The sequence below is a fragment of the Pleurodeles waltl genome, chromosome 2_2 (assembly GCF_031143425.1).
Source record: "Pleurodeles waltl isolate 20211129_DDA chromosome 2_2, aPleWal1.hap1.20221129, whole genome shotgun sequence".
Taxonomy (NCBI): Eukaryota; Metazoa; Chordata; class Amphibia; order Caudata; family Salamandridae; genus Pleurodeles; species Pleurodeles waltl.
In genome coordinates, this window is record NC_090439.1 from 1016133000 (window position 1) to 1016157505 (window position 24506).

Here is a 24506-nt window from a genome sequence, read left to right on the forward strand (position 1 = left end):
GAAGCAGATGAAAAGTGACAGGGTTACAGCACACTATATTTATCGCATTCATTAATTCATAAATGCATTTATTCATTCATTCACTCATTCATTAATGCAGCACTTGCCATAGATATGTGTCAATGGTTTATTAACATTTTATCAAATGCCTGGGAAGCAGATTACTGCTCAATTCCTATAGACATGGAAGCACAACAGTCATTATATTTCACATGAAACTGTATAGTTAATATGGAAGAATGTGATTACATGCTCTAACCCTCATCATCTCCCACATGGACATATTTTAACGTTTGTTTACAAATGCAACTCAATTCTCATAAAGTATTTTTGCTATACTTGGTTGTGTTCAGATGTTAGTTTTAATTAGAGCATGTTTTATTGCCTACAAGGTACCACTGTTTATTTTTGCAATGTATTTATTTTTGCAATTTTATATAGTGAGGACATGGTCCAAAGTCATCCGAGTGCTTTACAACAGTAGCAGGATACATGGTTACAGTGAGGTCTTGTTACAGTAACTAAACTTTGATGTTTACATTAGTAGATGTCTGCAGGAGTTACGATATGAGACAATTACAGCAGCTGGTCACAGGTTGTATAGTGTTAAAGCATCTTTTTAGATGGTGGGGTCAGTTAACAAAGGTAGTGGAGATCCTGGTGGTGAGAGTACCTAAGTATGGTTGAGGGTAATTAACCAAGCAGTCTGTAAAATAGGAAGCAGTTGAAGTCGTTTTTGAAGGTGACTAGGCAGGTGGTTAGGTGGAGGGAGGGAAGCAGAGAGTTCCAGATTCTTGTGGCACTACCAGAGAATGACTGGCTCATTTATCATTCTCAACTGAATGTGAAGGGGTTCCAGGAACAGGGACTGGGCACTTCGGGATTGCCAATTTGCTCCACACACAGAATTTCAGTTTCTCATTTAGGTAGGAGGGCAAAGAGCAGTGCAGTGCCCTGTGGATAATGCAGGCGGTTTTGAATTGGGTCTGCGCTTCAATGGGAAACTACTGGAGGGTTAACAGGGCAAGGGAGATGTAGTCAAATGCCTTGAGACCTAAAACAAAGGACTCTGCTTCATGTAGTGGTGCTCTCAGCGGGCCTACGTGAACTTTGGGAATACTTAAGAGAAGGACAATCCTATAATCTAGTCTGGAGAGAACGAGAGACTGCACCACTGTTTCGAGGTCTTGTTCTGGGATTCATTGTGTGATGCCCCAAAGCCTCCCAAATTGGTATTGTGCACTTTTGGCCATAGCTGCATTATGGTTGAGAAGATTGGTATGATTTTCAAGCGTGATACCAAGTGATCTTGCACTCTGGTGGATGGCAGAGAAGCTATCCAGGGCGGGAAGGACAGCGATCCATTCTTGTATTGGAGTTTTGCTTTCAGAGACGAAATCAAAAGAAATTCTGTCTTAGGTGGGTTGAGTTTTAAATGTTGGTTAGAGATCCAGTTTTGAATCTTTAAGAGCATGTTTGAAAGCAGGGCAACACCTTTTGTGGATGAGATTTTCATGTACATTTGGGTGTCATTGGAAACAAGTTGGAAGAAAATCTCAGAGTTTAAGGGAATCACACATAATGGTTCTAGGTAGAGGTTAAAGAGGGTTGGGGAGATGATCAAGCCTTGAGGGACCCTTTGATGTATGCTAACTGGTCTCGAGAGCAAGTTACCTATTTTCACAATTTTGAAACGGTTGGTTAGGTATAAGGAGAACCAGCTGAGGACAGTTGAGGACTGTGCCTCCACATCTCATGCACTGTTCCAGAGTGTGAAGGAGGTCCAGATGGTTGAGTGTCCAATATGGCGGATAAATCCAGGAGGAACAGGAGGCAGGAGTTATAAGAGTCGAAGGGAGTCATTGACTATTTGGAGAATCACAGTTTCTATACTGTGTCCCTGGTGGAAACCTGATTGGAGAGTGTCTAGGAGGTTGTTTGTTCAAATGTGTGAAGCGAGTTGGGATGCTATCAACTTTCCTAAAAATGAGAGTGTGGAGACTGGGCAGTAGTTGTTCATGTTCACTCGAGAGAGAGACTTGACTCACTTTTAGTCATTCTGGAAATAGGCCCTGTTTGAGAGAAGAGATGACCATAGTGGGCCATATGGAGAGCAGATGTGTGGCAACAGATTGCTAATAGACCCTGGATGGTGTCCTGAAGGCGGATTGAGGGTTTTACTTTGGAGATTGATCACTGTAGGTCCCATTCGTAAATTAGTAAACTGTGAAGATACATGATCATGACTGCAGTGCCTTGCATGGTAGAATCTCAACCGTTTCCAGAGAGCCGCTGGTTGCGAGATATGGATGTCTATAACTTTTTTGTAAAATAAATCCACAAAGTTGTTGCAGCGGGCCATTGATGACTTATATGGTTTGTAATCTGCACAATAACCTCAAACAGGTGCTTCAGCCTGTTCTTTGCAGAATTCACAAGTGCCCTGATATGGGAGAATTTGACTCTGATATTGGGTCTTTGTATTGTTTTCTCACTTTGCAAAGCTTAATCATATTTAGGTGAGAGGGCACTAACCTTCATTATTTCTCCTATTTTCAGATAAGCTTTCTTTCTTTGTAAAACTCATTTGAAAACTAAGGACTGGAGGATTTTTGTCTGGATAATTTCCACTTTGGGGCTGTACGTTTGTTGATAAGGGATTCCATGCAGAGTTGACCATGTTAATATCAAGATGGGGTGTAATCAAAATTAGAGTTGGAAGGATCATGATGGTCATGGCTTTTGTGTTACGGTTGGATGTATCCCTGAACCATATTTTCTCTTTCTAAGGTTGCCCGGGTGTTTTGGTATAAGAGCCAGATAGGGTGAACGGGATCTGCATGTGGTCAGAATAGGTGACTGGAATGGGGTCATATTTCTGTAGTTTGAGGAAATTGGAGTTTATTAGGTCCAGAATGGTGCCTTTGTGGTGCGTGGGTATATGGCAGTGTTGTTTGAGGCCATTGTATTTGAGAAAGAAGGTTAAAGTGTCCACTAAGCCGGTACCCTTGTCTCCCCAGTGGATATTGAAGTTACCAAGGAAGATAGTGTTGTCTGAGGTGGTACGTTGTGTGAAGAGATCCAGGCATTCCTTGATGAAGGTACTGTTTTGACCTGAGGGATGGTAAATCACATTAAATCTGATGTTGGAGGTAGCAGAAGTGGACATTTCCTCCAACATTCTTTTGAAAGACTGGAAATGAGCAGTTGGAGGGGTCCTACATCTCTGGAAGTTTCTGTAAATGAGTGTGAGACTTCCACCTTGTCAGTCTTGCCCGGCACAATGCAAAATGGCATATTTTGAAGGAAGTAGAAAGTCTACAGTATGGTTAGTTGAGTCAATGAGTCACAATTCTGTGAGGATCAGCATGTCAAGAATATGGGCCAAGATTGAGTTTGATATCTCTAGAGAGTGTTTGACTGAAGACCGACAATTGTATAGCATGCAGTTCAGGATAAGCTGATGTCTTTCTTACTTGGCAGTTCAGGGAGGGAAGCTAGGATTTGTATCAAGTTAAGAGGGGTCGATCATACACCGGGATGGTGTGTGTGTGTGACTTTGACTGCAGTCTGAAATGATGGTGGAAATTGGGCAGCCCACTGTGGGAAGAGAGAAGGTAGGGGTAGAGAAATTTTAAGCTATGTAACTCTCTAGGAGGTAGAGTAGGTGTGAGTTGGCTAGGGAAGATTGTGTCCATTTGGATCTGCGTACACAGCTGTCTATCTGTATGCTGGAAGGTTGGGGGGAGGGTCCACAGGAGGAGATGAGGGAAGGAGCAACAAGAGGACTGAGAGTCGCTTAGATGGAATATGGTTGATGTGAAGGTGTGCGCTTTTGAGATAGGTGTGAGAAAGAGAAAAGGAGCTTGCTGAACGGAGATAAGTTATGTCCAGTAATTATGGCGGGGGTTGTGGTGGTCTGTCAGGAATGGCCCATGAGGGGTTGAGGTGCAGATCTGGTGGGGTGTTGTTGGTATCCAGTGTTGGAAGATGTTAAGGCAGGGGGCAATAAAGGTGGGGAGGGAAGGGAAGGTTTATGGGCAGATTGTGGGGCAGAGAGAAGGGTGGGGAGGCAACCTGAGGGGGAGATAATGGTTTGTGGAAGGTTGGAGATGGATGGTGCGGAGACAGTGTGTGTGGGGGGTATTCAAGGTCAGGTGCTGGCAGTTAGCTATCAGATTGCAGGAGAGTCTGGGGGCGAGGGGTTGTCTGGGTGAACCAGTAGGGAAGGAGAATATGTGAAGGGCTTTAGGCATAAACTGAGAAGGGGAACGTGGAGGATCATCAGATGGTTTGAGTTGAAATAAATAAAGCTAATTGTGGCTAGGATTGTGTTGTTGGCTTGGAGCATGATCTTTCCATTGTTGTAGATGGAGACAGAAAGGTTGCCTGAAAGGCCAAAGTGGGAAAGCATTTGAGTTAATGTCCAAAGGGGATGTTAGAGAGAGGAGGATGGGAGAACCCCGTGTAAGGACCTTATTATTAGGTCAGTGTTGTGTGTGAAGAGGAGGAGATCAGTTTTGAGGGCGCTTGTGTATTGGCAATGGTATTGGTCTGTGACGAGGGTTTTCGGGAAGTCTCTCAAGGTCTTTTATTTCAGGTTTTTAATTGCGTATTTGGAAAGATTCAGGGGTTATTCGACCTTGAAAGCATTTGTGCCAGATCTGGAAATGCTTGCTTTAGTTAAGGTACATAGAAAATCACTGCATGCTCAAGTTTGGATTACACCTTAATCGATAAAACAGTGAGATAACAAGCTAACCCTGTTCCCTAAGATTTTTGAGAAAAAATGAAAAAATGAAGTATGTTTGTATAGCTCACATCCAGTGTGCTGAGATTTGCTGTGCAGATTAGGACAGAAGAAATTAAATAGAATCCATGTCTTGTAAACAGGGCTGTAGAACACATTCTGTGAATAGCAAATTAGGAAAAATCCAGCACTTTTATTTAGTTCATCTGCAGAGTTACATTGAGAGGAAAATTCGTTCAGATTCATTCCGCAGATAAATTAGAAAACATTTTTTGCAGAAGCACAAGTAAACACCTATGTTCATATTGCATGTGCCATCCCAGAACTGTTAAATGTTGCCCTGGGAAGTGTGGGCTGTCCAGAATGATTCTGACTGGCTGAAAGCAGCTAGTCAGAATGATCCTGCCATAGGGAAACTTTCAACCACTGTCAATAAGGACATCCATTAGAGCCCCAAAGTGGATAGACAGTCAGAACAGCCTATATGTCAAATGCCCATGAATCATGCAGATTCTACCCCTCCAGTTTGCTTCCTGATTTAGCCGAGTGTAGGCAAATGCATTCAAACACAATACCAGATTTGTGGTGAGATTCACATCCTCAAGACAAGGTAACTCAGTACGCAGTGGGGGAGATCAAACCTCTTGCACTGGTGTGGAACAATTTTGAGTTGGTGCTGAGCAATTTTGAGTAATCACTGAATTAACTGTTTTGCACTGGTCATGTGGTGCCAATTTTGAGTTTTACATTGATTGTTGCTGTAAAATTCTCCGGCACTTGAGCAAAATTAAGCAGCGCCATGCAAGGTTGTATGGCACCAGTGAAATTTGCGAGATCTAGCGTTAAATCCCATGCTTTAAATGCTTAAACAGACAATGTTCTAATAACCTCTTATTACATGAATGTGGCAACGCCAAACACGTTCCATTGACTACTACAACTTTTGTTATGGAGTAAATAGTACGCATCGCCTCTGTATACCTCTGAGGAGGAGGGTGTTCCTAAGTTCTACATATAAGGTGACCTTTCGTGACGACAGCATTATGGCAATCAACGAGATTCTGCCCCTTTATTTACCTGGAAGAAGGAAGTAAACTTTGGATAGCCGTGATAAAGACAAGAACAATAAAAGCACACACCAAGTTTGACTTGAACACTTCGTCCCTCATTTGAGAATACTGAAATACAAAAACAAAGATTAATTGTTTGCAACATTACACGCGGTTCAAAAAGCAATTATGTTTCAAACATAGGTACTGGGAAATTAGCAAGAAAATCTGGAACATGACAGGGTCTTAAATAAACGAAACTTTAGGAAAGTAAACCCACACAACACACCATCACAAAGTGAGCTAAAGCCAAAATAAATTTAATTGCAGTTATAGCTATTGTTTGTCGTGCTTAGCTTGTGTTGCAACAATTAGGGCGGGGCATCTAATGAAGAGTGGAAAACACACATTACAGCGATTTTATTAGGAAAGAACAACTATTTTGAATTGCAATATCAGTAATCTCAAAGGCAACAAATGCGCTTTTTTAAAACTTTTCCTTCCTATCCAAAGGGTACCTTTTTGTCAATGCAGGAATTCATGTACTTAACAGCTCCAGGCGGAGTTTTTTTAAGCATTGAGATTTAATTTAAAAAATATATATAAGCACAAAAAATTATCAGTGTGTGCACAAATTAATATACGCAAAAATACATTTACCCAGGGGCGTAGCTGCTATTGGTGCAGCAGGTGCAGTGGCACTAAGGACCAGAGTCCTGATGGTCCCATTGAACCCTGATAATTGCTGTATTTTAACAGCCTAACAGCAGTGAAAGGGGACATTTTCCTAGCTCGTACCAGAGCCCACGGAATCCTTGCTAAACTACTGCATTTGCTTTTTCCTAAAGTATCCATTTGGTGCGGGCCGTGTGTGGTTGGCACAGATATAGTGCCAGACCATGTTAAAGAGTGGTATATAAGATAAGTGCTATCCCTCCACCTTCTTTTGCATAATAATTACTAACTTGATGCGGAGCTCCAGCAGTCAAACAAATAATGCAGGTATAGGACAGTGATGTCTTCTTTCTGCATTGTCTAACCATGAACACCAACAATTATTGGTCTACGTCATCACAGTTCCAATCATATATCAGGGTTATAAATGTAAAACTGATCATTGTCCATGGAGAAGTTCTTTAAGACCCTCATTCCCTGCAGAACTGCTGAACTCAAGATTTCAGTTGATCCCAAAGAAACCGTTTGCAGAGTGTAATTTCACCCTTGTTAGGTGATCTAGTAGACGGTAAATTCAGAAAACCTTGTTGAGGTAGCTAGCAATGTTGCTACTATGTCCTAAGTGCAGAACATTCAATGGTTTGAAATTACACTCCTCCTCATACAGGGAGTGCAAAATTATTAGGCAAATGAGTATTTTGACCACATCATCCTCTTTATGCATGTTGTCTTACTCCAAGCTGTATAGGCTCGAAAGCCTACTACCAATTAAGCATATTAGGTGATGTGCATCTCTGTAATGAGAAGGGGTGTGGTCTAATGACATCAACACCCTATATCAGGTGTGCATAATTATTAGGCAACTTCCTTTCCTTTGGCAAAATGGGTCAAAAGAAGGACTTGACAGGCTCCGAAAAGTCAAAAATAGTGAGATATCTTGCAGAGGGATGCAGCACTCTTAAAATTGCAAAGCTTCTGAAGCGTGATCATCGAACAATCAAGCGTTTCATTCAAAATAGTCAACAGGGTCGCAAGAAGCGTGTGGAAAAACCAAGGCGCAAAATAACTGCCCATGAACTGAGAAAAGTCAAGCGTTCAGCTGCCACGATGCCACTTGCCACCAGTTTGGCCATATTTCAGAGCTGCAACATCACTGGAGTGCCCAAAAGCACAAGGTGTGCAATACTCAGAGACATGGCCAAGGTAAGAAAGGCTGAAAGACGACCACCACTGAACAAGACACACAAGCTGAAACGTCAAGACTGGGCCAATAAATATCTCAAGACTGATTTTTCTAAGGTTTTATGGACTGATGAAATGAGAGTGTGTCTTGATGGGCCAGATGGATGGGCCAGTGGCTGGATTGGTAAAGGGCAGAGAGCTCCAGTCCGACTCAGACGCCAGCAAGGTGGAGGTGGAGTACTGGTTTGGGCTGGTATCATCAAAGATGAGCTTGTGGGGCCTTTTCGGGTTGAGGATGGAGTCAAGCTCAACTCCCAGTCCTACTGCCAGTTCCTGGAAGACACTTTCTTCAAGCAGTGGTACAGGAAGAAGTCTGCATCCTTCAAGAAAAACATGATTTTCATGCAGGACAATGCTCCATCACACGCGTCCAAGTACTCCACAGCGTGGCTGGCAAGAAAGGGTATAAAAGAAGGAAATCTAATGACATGGCCTCCTTGTTCACCTGATCTGAACCCCATTGAGAACCTGTGGTCCATCATCAAATGTGAGATTTACAAGGAGGGAAAACAGTACACCTCTCTGAACAGTGTCTGGGAGGCTGTGGTTGCTGCTGCACGCAATGTTGATGGTGAACAGATCAAAACACTGACAGAATCCATGGATGGCAGGCTTTTGAGTGTCCTTGCAAAGAAAGGTGGCTATATTGGTCACTGATTTGTTTTTGTTTTGTTTTTGAATGTCAGAAATGTATATTTGTGAATGTTGAGATGTTATATTGGTTTCACTGGTAATAATAAATAATTGAAATGGGTATATATTTTTTTTTGTTAAGTTGCCTAATAATTATGCACAGTAATAGTCACCTGCACACACAGATATCCCCCTAACATAGCTAAAACTAAAAACAAACTAAAAACTACTTCCAAAAATATTCAGCTTTGATATTAATGAGTTTTTTGGGTTCATTGAGAACATGGTTGTTGTTCAATAATAAAATTAATCCTCAAAAATACAACTTGCCTAATAATTCTGCACTCCCTGTAATAAAAGTGATTGTAAGTAAGACCTTGGAGGCAGGTGTGATATGAGTGAGTTTTATTCTGAAAACCATTTAGCGGTTCCATGAGGCGGAGTATGTTTTATAGACTGAAAGAAACAAAAATCCCCAAGCTACTTTTCAGGAGGTAATATGTGAGTAAGCCTACATGGGTAAGAGTGTCCGCATCAGCGACACTGCAGAAACTGACTGATTTTGAAATCCTCGATTGGAGCTAAAGATAGTTTTGATGAGGAGGAAGGGCCTCATACACTAGATTTTCTTTTGTAAGAACATACTTTGATGTCAACTCAGCCTACCCAAAGCAAATGGGTGGAAGAAGCTCTCACAGATTTCAAGAACAGTAGTGGAGCATTGAGTAGCAATGCTAACATGGAATATTGGCCTCATGCTCCAAACTGGGGGTGGTAAAGACAACCATAACATCTTCTAAACTCATGATAGCTCCTTCTCACTGATGTAAGATGCAGACTTGGTGAAAAAGAAAGGTGAACCTGAAGTTCATTGTTTATATAGACATAACTGAAGTAGGATAATCTTATCTACTGGGAGTTGGTAAAGGCATTCCAACCAAGGTATGGCATGCTCTCACCTACCGCCTTTACTTGAGAGGCAAACCAATGGTATTTGTGCATTGTTTGCATTCTCCTACACTGCCTATTAAGAAGACTCGGGTTCATACTGTTTCTGTAGTCCATTTCTGAAGACCAATGAGGCAAAGAAGAGGATTTCAATGAATAAGTGCTTAGTTGCTGAATTAATGACATGTAACAAAAATTAAATCCTAAGTTTTTCACATAGGAAAATGGTGTTAAGTAGTGTGCCATCAGAAGACACAAGTAAAGTTTCTTTCAAAATGTATTGACTGTTCTCAAACACAACGTAATGGGGACATTGAAAAGTTTATACAATTTCAAAGAGAAACCTTATTAAGTAAGTGAAAAACTCACAAAATATGTGTTATGCCAAAACCTTTAGGCAAAAAGGCAGAGTAAGGCGGCTTTTTAGAACCCTGACTCATGAAGGAATTTCAGCCTAACATGAGATATTCATGAAGTTCATATTACCCTTTCTTATTAAGGAAGAAGCTACTGTGCCTCAGTGACCCTTCCAAAGATTGTATCTACAAATCTGCGTGAACTGTGATCGTAGGGTTGCAGCTACTGTAGCATGAGCTATGATTGATGGTATCAATGCTGTCTGCTTGGGTCATAAAGCATCAACACTTTATCACTTCGATCATTAGGTCCTACAAATCGCAAGGCCCAGATGTCAAGCTGGCTTACCTCCATCGCAAGTGTCTTCCAATGAGGGTTTAAGCAAACCAATAATTTTTCATGGCCATGGTTCTGAGACCTCTCTTTAGTCAATGGTACGAAATTTGCCGCCTCTCGGCTCCCATACAATCTCAGTGAGATAAAAGATGCTGCACTTTCAAATGTTTATTGTTTTTAACTAACCGAGCATTTTGCTTCAGATGTTCGCCTGTTTTGATATGTATCCAAATAGTGGTAGACTTTGCATGTTATTACTTCCCTGCTTCTGAATTATTCCTACTTTTAAGTGTAAGTTTTCTTATTAGCAGGTATTCTGAAGTGGGTAATAGACATATAAATGCATATCAGGTGAAGTGTCTCAAATTACAGATGCTTTACTAAAGCTGTTGCATAGGTAGTTGGAAGACTCCCTTATCTGATTGTTGCAAGTAATCAGAGGTCAATAGAGTATAGTCATGTCCGTCATTTGCTTTTTCAGGTAGGGCTAAGTAGGGCCAACACATGCTGACAGCAGTACCAGTATTGCATCAGAAAACATGGAGCAATCTAATCACCTAATATGAGGCAATACAATAAAATAAACAATAAAGAGCGTTTTCTTTCCAGGCTGATTTTAGATCTACAGTGGGATTCTGTTGAACAAAATTGCATTGGAATCAGTTGCACTCAACTGTCACACTCAGCCAAACAATTGAACATGGGTACATCATGGAAGACACAAGACTGACCAAAATATTATCTCCTAAAGCAATTACAACGAGGATGACTAGATAATGCAAATCATCTTATTAGTGTTAATGTATTATTGTTGAAATCAACAATCTTTTTACTTGTTGACTTTTTTATATTCTTCAGATCCATTTAAATATCAAGATTATTAGCAGGTATTTGCTTAATGATTTACGTATGACCATAGAAGTGCAAACTGGTGCCAAGCTCCCCCATAAGTGTGTCTTGTAACCTACAAGGCTTGGTCCTTTATGTAGAAAAGTGGGGCATACTAAATATTAAGAATAGTGTGTCCATGCTGTATGTATCTACAAAGTTACTTAAATCAGGTTTATAAAATACTACTGAGACCAGCCGAGTACTAGGTTAATATTTATTACAAACTTAGTTCTGTACTGAAGATATTTTTTTGCTTAATATGTAGTAAATGTGCTTTTATTTAAAGCTGTTTTGTGCTGACTCTCAGACTTACCAATACATAAATCAGCTCTTCTGACAGTAATTATCCCTCTGGTGAGATGTGAAATACTTTCCTCAGATACAATAGACCAGGGAAAGATGGCAGGAAGACTGGAAGAAGTAGCCAGTGGGTTTCTATTTTGATTTTTGAAGAGGGGATAAGGTATGAACACATCCCAAAGAACAAGGCTCTGATTAGGCCCATTACACGATTACACTAAATAGTGTGGGCTTTTGAGCTGGGAACCTTGCAAGACACCGTTTGGGATACAATTTTTTCCAGAGCCAGTTAGTGATAATTTGTCAGGATGTGAATCCTTATTTCAATATGGCAGCCCCTGTGTGGAGTTTAATAGCTCTGGATAGGGGGAACAGGGTTTCTGCCCTCACAGAAACCACTGAACAAAGCCATTTGGTATAGCATACTGTAATGAAAACACAAGAACTGCTGAAAAAATAGGAAGACTGGACTGTGGGAATAATTTAGAGATGAAATAGAAGTTGTCACCAATCGCTAACTGTTGGGCACTTTCATAACAGCTTTCCACCACCACCAGCCCTTCAGAAAACAAGTGGACATGGAGAGAAATCAAAAGGAACAATTTCTCTTTGGATTTGATTGAACGGAGGGCCGAGGTTTGAGAGCCCCTCTACTTGTACCCAAGGACTAAATGTGCAGACTCAGTTGGCTGGCTTCAGAAATAGAAGAGACTGAAGTAGGGCTATCCGTATATGGAAGAACCAGCTACTAAGCTGAAAGAGAACTACGGTGGAACCTGGTAATTCCTTTTCAGAGTAAGTCTAGGCCCCTATGAGGCCTTTCTGGAAGGCTGGCAACTGAAGGTGTAACCAGAAGGATGTTTTCAATGACCTACTGAATGTTAAGACTTAACCACTTTTGAATATCTGGGGGACAGGTCAGTACCTCATGGAGCATTCTGATACAAGAAAGGCTTCAGTTGGAATTCGTGTGGAAAATATCTTGCCTCGTGGATCTCTTTCTGGCCACAGTATAAAGCCTTGCCCCTGCAGGTAATTTCAAGCCTAAAAAATGAATAAGTATTAAGATAAATGTTGCCACTGTAACAAGCTGGCAAAGTTACCGTAATGGTAGAGAGACATTGGTATTTAGAGCTTCCAGATATATTCCACTTGAAGCTTTTCTCACCAAAACTGAAAGCTTCAGCAGGAACTTAAACTAAACGTATCATAATCTATAGGGTCATCGCCAGCTGCAGCATATCACCGTGTCTCACTGGAGGAGGTTGGATTGCAAAAAAAAAACAGAATTACATCCTGGGTTGAAACTATGAACCAGTGTGACCAGCTAGGCTTACTTGACCCCTGCTCTATTGTGGTCAGACTCAAAGCTTTTTTTGTTTCTGATCTACTTCTACCATTGACTTAGACTGTTGGTTTATGCTTTCTTATTATTGCATTTCACTCCTTTTATTAATTGGCTTGAAATGTTTTTTTTTTTTTTTCTGGATCGAAATATGATTTTGTTGCTACTTAATACCTATCATGCATTTCTCTGTGAAAAAACCTGCTGCTCTGTGCTAGCAGAGGTTAAGTCCAGATTTTTTCAGCTATACTGTATTTTTCCCAAAATGTTGTAGGTATTGTTAGGGTGACCAGATATTGAGAACTAAAAACAGGGACATTTTTTCAGATATGGAAGGACTACAATTTTACATTAACCGAGGGACGCAGAATCACAGCTCTCGTCAACATAGGAAAGACAGAAGAGGCACTAAGAAAATAAATACAATGTCATTTTTAAAACTAGCATCATACCTGATAGTTAAGTTGCTTAATTATAACTGCTGCTAACTAGAACATCTTTAGAACACCTAAAAGAGGGGCCTCACTGTTTTCAGTCGAACTCCTCTAAAAACCGGGAAATGAGCCAAATTGGCCAAAATCTGCCAGAGCATCAGGTGAAAAACCGGGACTGCCCCGGGAAATCTGGGTTGCCTGTTCACCCTATGTATTATGGCATCGCTCCTTTCAAATTAATAATCCAAAATCTCACAATAAGTATTACTAATGTTTCATAAATGTGTATATTCTGTTGTGCCAAAGCTTTCAATATGTTTACTGTTTGTACATCCCAACTGAATAGATTAAGAATGAAGATTCCAATAAGATTAAACAATACAAATATCCATTTGAGTGGCGTGCAAATATGCATGCAGAGCTGAATGGTCCAATATTATACATGCCAGGCACATGCAAGGTTAACATTTTAAACAATATGTCAGATACGTTATTAGTAATTTAATGCAAAATGTATTGCTAAGCATTTAAGGATGTTTGATAAGGTCTGCTCTAGTTTCGCTTCTCAAGGTGGAGTTATACAGCATGACTAGCATCAGATTTTATGTCCACAGTCTTTTGTTAAAGTCAATGTTATGAACTTTTTTAATTTGGTCAAGGTATAGAAAAGATCTGATTCTCTAAAAACATAATCTTTTTAGTTAAGGTCTAGTCCTATTTTTATGTTTTGTCATTGGAGAATTGAAGAGATCAGAGGTATCAAACATACAACCAGTAGGACTGGATCTATGTGGGATCTTTAAGATATCCACATAAGATATATTTACATATATTGAAGCCAGAAGGAATTCATTCACGCAGCCAGAGGTAATCCTCAAACTCTGGCATGGATTTGAACGTCCTGGACCTAATTTGCCCTATACTGGAATAGAATGAATCCTGGTAGCAACACCTGGAGCAAGACACTCACAATCTTTCAACTTAAGCAACACGAAAAGCGCTCCTTCTCTATGTCTCGGCCCATAGGTTTATGGCAAAAGCGAAGTATGATTTACGCAGACCACACACATGCAGTTGTGTGTCCCTGTTTGTCTGATATGGTGCAGAATATTTCTTACCATTTATGGTCATGGTGTAGTCCAGCTTAGATTGTTTCTAGTACAAAGCTGCCCCATGTACAGTTTTCATAACTTGGTCCACTCATCTCCATGTTCAATGAGATCATACCCAATACCGTCACCACTGGTTGTGAACAGAAAAGCCATACACTACCTGAAACTCGACTCGAGTGCAGTAGGAAGAAAGATTGAAGGAGTCCGGTTCTGGGACCCAAAGGCAAGTCTGCTGGGCCAACATAAAATCACAAGTCATTCTGCATGCCCACTAAAACCAACTAAATCATAACGGAGGGCAAAGGCATTACATGGGTCTTATTTAACACATACCTATGTAAGATGTATTTTCGGGACATGACTAGTTGAGTGCTACATTTGCTTTGGTACACCTAGTAAAACTTTGAGATAATGCACGACTCAAAACCGCAATCAGATAAGCTGAATAAAAGCAGAATGTGGGCACATATTGGAGTTTGGCTAAATGTCTAGTTGTTGCCTTTGGGAACACAAGAACAGAATATCAAAATGTTATTAAATAAAATCCACTGCGATGTGTATTTTCAATTCCTCTAGGAACTTTCTTGTAATAGAAACATTCAAGTTGCACAAGGTCATTTTTTTAACATTAGTTACAACATGTCACACTCCTTTATACCATGTGTTTTTGAAAATCCCCTTAAACAGGGAATGTGTGTCCAATCAGAGGGCAAGTCAATCAGCAGCACGACCACGCGACAATAGCACGGCAACGCGCCTTGCCTATGGCCTTTAGCACACTTAAAATTAAAACTCCAACACGATATGGCCCTAGAGCTATCTCGCCTCAAATTTTGCTGACATTTAAGACAATTTGATTTGAAAAAGCAGCTACCAAGACCCAGCTACCTTGTGCTCCAGGCTGGAGTCTTTAAACATCAGTGAGAAAGGCTTGATATGCTCTCTTCTCAATTTATCGCCACTCCGCAAGTTGATGGTGTGCTCAATTCTCTTGTTAATTTCCTCAGGCCCAGACTGGACATGCAAAGCTTGTGCAAGATGGTTTGGAAGCAGATTTATTGAGTTTCTTGTTAGAGCAGCCAGAGTCTAGGGGAAAGCACATGCAAACAGAATAAACCTGCTAGTCCCCTCTGGTTAAAACTGCAATGTTTTCAGTCATGTTGCATTGCAAATTGTTACAGCATTCCATGCAATTCATTCAAGTGAAATCTACAAAACTCAAAATAACTCTACATTACACTAAGAAACATAAAAAAAGATGGGTGCATTCATGTCTCGTAGTTACATGGGCTTTGTCTTTGACAACGTAAAAGTCAATGTTTTATAGAGCTGAAATCTAAAGTGGCACAATGATACCACAAGCACGTCCACCCGCAAGAAACAAGTGCATCACTTTAAGGAGGCTAACACAGGTGAAATTACAAACCGGGGCTGGCCTCGTCCAGTCATCTGATATCGAAATCCTGTTAGGTTTCCAGAATGAGTGTCTATGCAAATAATGTACAAAGAAATTAATTTTATGAAACTTGACCTCATAACTGTTTTATGCAGCTATCCTGGAAACAAGGCGGGATTTTAACTATTCAGTTGCTCAAGGAGGCCAGCCCTCTATGACATGTTTCAGATAAATGTTCATGTCGCTAAATAACCCAATGAGAAATAAGCCCAAAAGTCGAGAGGTACCCCAGTTTGGTAGACATCTTGTGACCATGTTTATGTTCTAGACTGGGATCAATGCTCTAGAGACCATAGTATCTATAATTTTACAGTGTCACCAGAGACCCCGACGTGCATCAACTGTTCAGTTTCAGGATTTCCACTTGGAAGGCCATTGGAATCGAAGATACAGTGCAATTATTCCTTAACACATGTGGGCTTGCAAACTCCCAGCAGATATTCACACAGATATTCTAATAAGTTACAACTAGACAGTAACCTAAAAATGACAATCTGCTCATCTCACAAACCAAGTGAAGTACTTAGAAATTCAGTGGACCACAACCACATTTTAAAAAGTGCCGCATTCAAAATAAGGTTACAATACCTCTGGATGTGATAGTGATCACCATGCTCAAGAGCTTTTTTCAGACATGTTTTATGGCTCACTAATTGTACAGAAAATTAGTAAAACGTTTGGAGAAATTCTCGCTCAAAGGAAGTCATGGCTCTGTGCAAAAATGACCTAATGTGCGCTGTGCAGAGCACGCCTGGAATGGTAAGCCTTCTCCATCCGTATCCAAGTGAAGAGATGTCTTCAAATCCCAGTTCATTTGGATACGTATAAGCCTGCAGATTTGATTAAACCTCAAGAAAGGAATAGAAAAATGAGCCAGCATTGAACAATATTGTACCACGGCTAAGCCTAGTGTTTAATCGGAAGCCAGTGAGACCTGTAGTTGGCCAGCTTGGTGGACTAATGTCCACTTACTTTTTTAAGTGAAAGCTGAATGACAGCTGGTAGTAAATACAACTGAGCGACATTTGAGTCACTGATGCCCCCAACAACAAGGAGCTGGTGGTGCTATGTTCCCGCCAGAGGTACATTATGATGTTGCAGGATGTACGAAGCAGTCAGCAGCTGATGCACTGTTTGGGATCAGTGCTGAACACCATGAAAGACGCTGCCTTACTCCAATTCGGCAGGTGCCCGTCATTGGTGAAATTAGAAATCACCTTACCAAGGATCATGAAACTGAGTAAAATTGAACTGCAGAACACTCGACGTTAAAGAGTTGAGAGTTTGGTTGTGGCGTCTGAATGCACCGAAATGTGTCAGCAAGCTCATTAATTAATTCCATTTTCGGTGTGGAAAGACATTTCAGTTCAGAAGTGGGATCCTGTCGTCCTGGCCTGTTTATCCCAATCCAGCTACTTACACGATGCTCTACAGCTGAATACAGCTGTCTGCGTGCAGAACCCCGTGCAGTGTAAGCCTGACTATTCCTTACGGAGACTTTTTTCCTATATTAAATGTTTGCATTAACACAACAACAATGTGTAGCCACTCTAATGCTATTTGTAGAGAGAAGTTGTGTTAATTCACATTTAGACTGACTAAAGGTAATATAGGCCTGAATGTCAAAATGTTTAATCTTGATTACATCTTGTTTTGTGACACATCAACATTTTATTTCTAAGCAAGCTGGAGTTCTAATGCAGTTGAACACAGTGTACTTCTTTCCCATGTGAAGAAATGCTTTTTGTGGATATTGTGGAATGTTTTACCGAACAGCGCATTCAAAAGACACCCCCCTTTGTTGCAGACCGCTCCATATAGCTTATCTAGTTTCAGAAGGTGCATGTTTGAAGGAAGCAGATAGAAGTTTGTATTGCAAGAAAACCCTGAGAAATCTTAGTGTGTGTATTTGTATAATTTCGCTTTAACCTGATTGGACAGAATTTGTGTATCTTTAGGTCAAAGCTGAACTGAGTAGAGGTGAGGGTAGAGCAGAATAAAGGAGAAGACTTTAGTGTACTCTCTCAGAGAGAGGACTGACTTTCTTTTGTCCGTCCCTTTGAGGCAACCAAAGGCTGGATCTTCATCTGCTATATATGACTATGATTTAATGTGATTTGCATATTAATTTAACCATATGTTTTCTGATAATTATTTGCTACTAATCTGATTTTGGCTTCTTAATCCATTAACTTTTAATAAACCTTCATCGATTGAAACTAAACTATTCTCTGTTCTTGTGGAGTCTATTGTGCTTCACATATTACTGAAGGGATTTGATGAGTGACCAGGCTCGGGCATGCAGTACCAACATCCTAGGGGGATTCACCCCTCCTGGTCCATCCAGAGAAGCGCTTCCTTTGGCCCTGAATTTGTCACCTGGAAAGCGCTAACACTTTCATGGTGCTAAAGTTGCATTAATGCCTTTTGCATGTGCAGGCAGGACACTCCGATAATCATGATGACGCTGGACTATATCAGCAATGGAAAGTTCTAAGGCAAAGTTTTTGTAGTTGATATTCTCAAAGAAAAGCATAAATGAGTTGGATTGGAAAATGTTATTTGTTTTCATAAGTGACCCAAATGTATATTAACAGAGAAGCATCGAACAATCAATGTGCACTCATGGGATCCGGCTTTAATAGCCCACAACATTAATTGAACAATTCACAGTTGGAAAGAATCACTTCAAAGGAAAGCTTATCCTCTAAGTCATACGGCTTTGCAGGACATTCCCTAGAGTTAACCTGGAGCTACAATCTCTTCCCCGAAAGCCCAAGGCAAAACTTGGATACCAGGGAAATAATTAACAAAGGTTCTTTCTGTTTCCTGAGATGGTGGCACAGTTTAAGGATTTTATACACTGTTTTCTTGTCTTATGGTTAGGTCTGATTAGTGTGCCACGAACAGAGGAAGTGTGTCCTGCATGATGTTGACCACCTACCCACAAGGGCACTAGAAAATGGGGGTCAAGCCGCACTTAAAAGCACCAAATGTGATACAACGGTCAGAGAAGACATAGGAGAGTGATAAAAAAAAGTCTCTACTCCAAGGACACCATGAATACTTGCTCTGCAGCTGACTTGTAAGTCAAATAAACCGCTGGGGTAATGTTGCCATCATTCATGAGGGCATTCGGGGCAAATCCACAAAAATATTTTTTCATGTTTTTCAAAGTATTTTGTTTTGATTTCTGCCCATATCTTATCCATTTATTTTACATTGCAGCAGTAATCTGCTCTGCTAACAGATGATGTCTCCCTAAACATTGCAGGGTCCAACCCACAGGGCTCCCTGAAGATCTGGGAGTATTTTCTACTAAGCTACAATCAGTTAAGGTGGGCACCTGAGTGGTGCTTTCTTGGACTCTGCCTCCATTCCTTTGCTGCATTGCTGATAGTGGTACCTTCACATCAGGGCTAGGTCATTTCCCCTCTGTTTCCAGATCACTAGTGGGTTTATGTCTCATCTGAAAGTGGAGAGCTCTGCTAATATAGCTTGACCAAGGATTGATACATGAATTTTAGAAATGGTGAATGTGGCACAGAGTGACCCTCTGATGTACCAGTTCAGAGAACAAATCTATTTATTCAGAATTAACTGGAAAAGCTTTTTGGAACCATAAGATAGTTGTTTAATAGTCATTCGATAATGTTTTTTTTCTTAGCAGATCTCCAGATGAATATTCGTTTTGTCCTCCCTTTGTGATTGTCTAGGTGTATTTAAATTGTTAATAAGCTTTCTGATTTATGCTTAGTTTTATGAAGCCCCAAGAGTTCAATTTTAAACATGTGTACAAATCCTTTCATGTAAGAAACTGGTTTACATCACTTTCCTGAACATGGCCATCCTCCAGGCTGTCTTTGTGTGTTGGGGGCTGCCTCTGTTCCTAGTGTATAGCAATGAGATGTTGGGCGTTTCATTGCTGTTCTCACCAACAGAAACTAACTGGTCATTCTCTTGCTGCCGTAATTGTGACCTGCTTATATCTCATTCTGTAATAATACTGGCCATGAAAATTTGAGGCAATTGTTCATCATTTACCACCAAATACTTAACCTAATCCATCCATATATCTCTTTCCATTTTACAACTTTACTATGCATGTAAAATAGTTAAAAGCACTACATGTGGAATAGAAGGGAAAGAAACCAATCATCAGAATTCCTAGGCTATAGAGATAACAGACAAAGAAGGTCCGGGTTAAATTCGCCAAGAGAGCAACATACCTTATTTTAGGCTCCATATGCATACTATCACATCCATGTTCAGTTTGCCACATCTTGTGCCAATTAGGGTTGAGCAGGTTGGTATACCCTTGGGAATGATGCCCTCCTGTACTACTAACCCCCAAGTTTTTGACAGATAAGAGGTTTACACTCTCTAGCTGCTCAATTTGTCCTGTTTCTTCTTTTGGGACAGGACACCTAGGCTGATTGCTTCCAAGCTTGTTTCCCTTCACTCTGCATCCCACCTTCCTCTCCCCTCTTCTTACCAGGGTTCCAGAAGGGATTCTAGTTGGTGACATAATAATGGGTTGAGAATCTAGTGTCTTAGCTGAGTGTGCCCCCTTCATACTTTTCAATTCCTCATTCAACCACTGCATATGACTCTATCCATGCAAACAAATTCTCTTTTGATCCATTGACTTTACTTTGTGAGATGTAAAAGCAGCAGACCACTGAGGGTGAAAGATCTGACTTCCACTCCCCAACCCATGTCCAGTCCTAACAGATATAGAGCGGCAGGCAACCTTGATCTGTAATTCCAAGCAACACAGGATTAAAGAGACATGGATAGACCCAATGGGAGATATGCAATTGTAAAAGTTGACACTTTTTGCTTCCTGTTCATAATTGGCTCCATAAACATCCCTAATACAATGACATCACACCTCTTGTTGTATCTTTAGAAGATGCTCACTGATTTCGGATCCACACACGTTATTATTGAGGGAGACTGGAATGGTTCTTAGTCCTATCTTGGATCGGTCCGTCCCATTGAGCAAAGTCAGTGGGAGGTAAAGAGAATTCTTGCATGCCCAAATGGAAGACCAGGGCCTTTTTGACCCGTGGAACCTGCTATGCCTTCAAAATAGGGACTACTCATATCACATATTCATGGCTCCTGCACCAGAAGGATTACTTTTTCACATCACACAAGGCTGTGTGAATTGTGCACCACTGTTCTATTTTGACAGATGGGATCCCAGACAATTTCTGGACCTACTCTTACTGTAACACGTCATATTGCCCCCCCCCCCATCTAAGCAATGTAAGACAAATGTAACAAGGTACGTACAATTGACAGAAGAGGCCGTCCTTTCTTCTCCACCGAGACATGCATCTTGATCTAAATAGAGCCTTCGCATCATCAGCACAAGCGCTATGGCCAGCTGGAAAGGCAACGATATGAGATGCGCTCAAAAGGGACATTAGTAAAGAGGACCACCTTGCAAAGTTGCTCTTTCTTCTTTCTATAAGTGATAAGCCTTGGCCAAACACAAGTTGAGAAATCACCAGCTTAACCTTGAAGTGGAGCTTCTATCAACACAGTGAGTCTATTAAATCCATCCTACCTATGAGAAGCTAATACAGCTTGAGTAGAAAATGTTGGGGCTTAACGCACTAATCACTGCAAAGGCAGAGTATTCTCTAGGCAGGCGGTCTCCTTGTGATACAGCTGAGGCAATAGGAGAAGCAGAGTGCCATATTTGTGTTTATTGATGATTTTCATACTCTCATCCCTCAACCAGTCACAGTTAGAGAGACATTTGCATCCTATTTCAATGGATATTATCAGACAGAACAGACGCCTCTCTGGCTGATAGATTTCTTGTCCCGGTTACACTGTCCAGTACTATCCCAGTGAAGAACTGGTGTTGCTGTAAAGAAATCACCAGGGACAAGTGCCCACAGGTGATGTTGGCACTGCCTAACAGCAAGGTACTGGTGATGATGGTCTTCTAGACTAATGTTTTCACATTAATATGCCCCAAATAGCTCCTTTTCTCTACAAGATATCCACAGGCTAAATACTCAGAGAAGTAATTAAAGTCATCCTGTCTTCTATTGAAAACAGGCAGCAGCCTGACGTTATATGCTACCTACTGACCCATTTCTTTAATTATTGCCTCTCAAATAGGCTTTGTGCATAGTCTAATCATGCCAGATGTTATGTGACAAAGAAAGGATAGCTTAGTGGAGATGGTGGCTATGACATTGGATTCCAAAAATGTCTTTGACCAAGTTGAATGAGGATGCTTATTTAGATCCATTGAGTGGATGTGTCAGCTCAGTGAATTTATCTCCAAGGTGAAATGGTTTTACACTAGTCTTAATGCTCTGAAAGACTGTAGGTCCGCTTTTACACTGTCCCATATCCACTGGTATGAAGCAGGGCTCTCCACCCTTCTATTCTTACTGGCACTAGAACTATTGGATGGAGCCATCAGGGGCACAGCAAGTATAAGTGGGTAAATATGGCAGCTGGATGCTGCATACACTTACTATATTCTTATGATAGCCTTCTTACTCTACGTTGCCCCAGGACTTTGATAGTTGGACTAATATCTCTGATTGGTACTTTGTGTCCTTCTAAGGATATCTGATAAATCGGAGAAAGTACAAAATTATACCTCTCTCTTGTGGCCCAAAAGCAGTGCTCGAAGGACAAGGATTTAGATTGCTGACTTCAAACCTAGAATACTTGAGGATCCTGGTCAACACAGGTCTGAAAGGAATGATTGCTTACAACCTTATTCACTTATAGAAAGAAGAAGGAACGGCTATGCGAGGTTGTCCTCTTTATTGATGTCCCTGTTAAGACTGCATTCAAGCTGTCCAAATAGTGGTTGCGAAGAAATATAACTAAATATTAGATATGATACTTCTCCCCGCAGGTGAAATTATAGTTAACCATGAACAATGCAGGAAAAAACTTCACATTATCAGGCAAAAGGACTAAACTCAAGCTGGCTAAGCTACATGCAGTAACTAGTTGAGGAGGCTTGGGGCTGCCTGATAAAAGTGTTTCCACTTGGCTCATCAATTATCTCAGTTGTTACAATTGTCACCTGACTGATTGAACTCCCCAGCATGGATAATCAGTGAAAGCACATTTATGGGGGGGCTCCTTAGTCTGGGGAAGCTGTATTGTAGGACCTCACAGAGAGATCCTTATGTACCTCCCATGATCAGGGCCGCACCAGACTCTTGGGCTTTATTACACAAATTGTTCAAGGTGCACAGATGTATACATAAAGTGCATAAATATGGCACAATGTGGGAGATCCATTATTAGGGGGAGGGACCCCTCCCTCTGGTCCTTTGGTGGTATATACCAGGTGGACAACATTTTGAAAGAGGACTCTGTTGTCGCTGTCAGCGGCGTGGCATGGGGCAGTTTGTAAGTGGGTAAGAGTTGATGACGAGGTCCTCCAATATGAGGAAGCCCAACGATTACATAAAATTCCTCTTTCAAATGCCTGTGGCACAGGCTTGGAGCAATTTTGCCATCTAACATCCTTCTGGACCTCCTTCCCTGCTGCACTACGGCACCCGATGGGCCATCTGCCCCTAACAAAGGGACCTTGGTCACAAGAGCCCAACAGAACCCACAGCCCCCGGAGGACCCCTCACACAGCGCAGTGCTCCATGGGCACATGCCCCAACCTTGAGCTCTTGCACCAGAGAAGGCCATGTTTCCCTCCCTGTCTATGTGACACAGGCTGTAACTCCAGAAACTCCTCATGACTCAGCCAGCCCACCACTTTCATAAGGAGCATAGATCCTTCCTTTAAGGTGCCTGCCCCCTCCCCGCGTTCTCTCCTCCCCGTTCCTTCTTAGCATAGTCTCATAGGCCACTCCTCCTGAAATTACTTTTCACCATGGGTACACCAGACTCATCGCTCCTGCAAGGCCCCCTCTACCTGGAGTTATGTTGACTTACCCTGTGGGGTGGTCATTAAACAGACATCCACCAACAACTGCAAATGATAATGTACTAATGCTATGTTTTATGCTACAGTCGATGACACTGTATTATCCCAGCATCAATGTGACCATTTTTGTGTGTTTTAAAAAAAAATCTCAATAAAAACAGTTTAAAAAAACATGTTCAAAGAGAACACTGAAGTCATGTCACACTCTTAGTACCGAATTCAAACTTGCACCCTCTCATATGTGGAAATACACTAAGCTGTCCCATTATGTGAAGGGAATGGTTGAATCTGGCCCATTTTCTGCCCTGCTTCCCCGATACTCACAAAGTGGCTTAAGGACAATGGAATTGTCTCAGGTCTGTATAATGTGGTGATTGTGGACATGTTTTCAACACTAGTGGAGAGAGACCCTAAGATATACTGGCAGGGTCGACTATTGATGAATCCTCCTTAATATGTACTCATGATAAGGAACTGAGTGAAGCAAGACTTAAATGTACCTACTTTATGGTTTTGAGAAACTGGTATTAGAGACCCTATTCATTGCATACAGCATAGTTCACACCCGAGGACTTGGATGGTAGATATGATCCTATGCACATGGCCTATTCACATCACATTCTCTCACAATGCCAGCGGGCAGTTGGCACCTCCTAGCCAACAACAACATCTTTATTTTCCAACCCTCAGGCAGGTTGGCTATCTTGCATGAATCTTCAGATGCAGAGGGTTCTATCTCTTATTTTTGCTGATGGATTGCTACTGCCATTTTGGTGGTTGAATCTGCACCACGAGGCACTGGAAGTCAGCCCTAGCACCTTCTCAGGATGAATGGCTCTTGGAGCTCTTCTGCTTGACAGACCATGAACGTATTTTATGTAGGCACATGATCAGGTAGCTTTGTTTGAACAAATGTGGGGACCCTTTGATTCAACATGAACACTTCCGACTGCATGAGTAATCACTACAGACCTCGACGCGCATGATGTCCTCCCCCCACCACACACCCTCTCTCAATATATCTTTGGGGATGTTA

At 41.2% G+C, this 24506-nt stretch overlaps 1 protein-coding gene across 2 annotated transcripts in view; it reads right to left on the minus strand.

Annotated features, from left to right (window-relative positions):
• The window catches only part of ADCY8 (adenylate cyclase 8), a 915978-nt gene that overhangs the window by 272442 nt on the left and 619030 nt on the right, over positions 1-24506 (minus strand). The window contains exons 8-9 of one of the 2 annotated variants that reach the window (XM_069220762.1): positions 14961-15158; positions 5828-5928 (exon numbers count right to left, since the gene is read on the minus strand). In XM_069220762.1, coding sequence (XP_069076863.1) covers positions 5828-5928; positions 14961-15158 — 299 coding nt within the window. The remainder of the gene's footprint in view (positions 1-5827; positions 5929-14960; positions 15159-24506) is intronic. The other variant, XM_069220763.1, reaches the window with a different exon arrangement.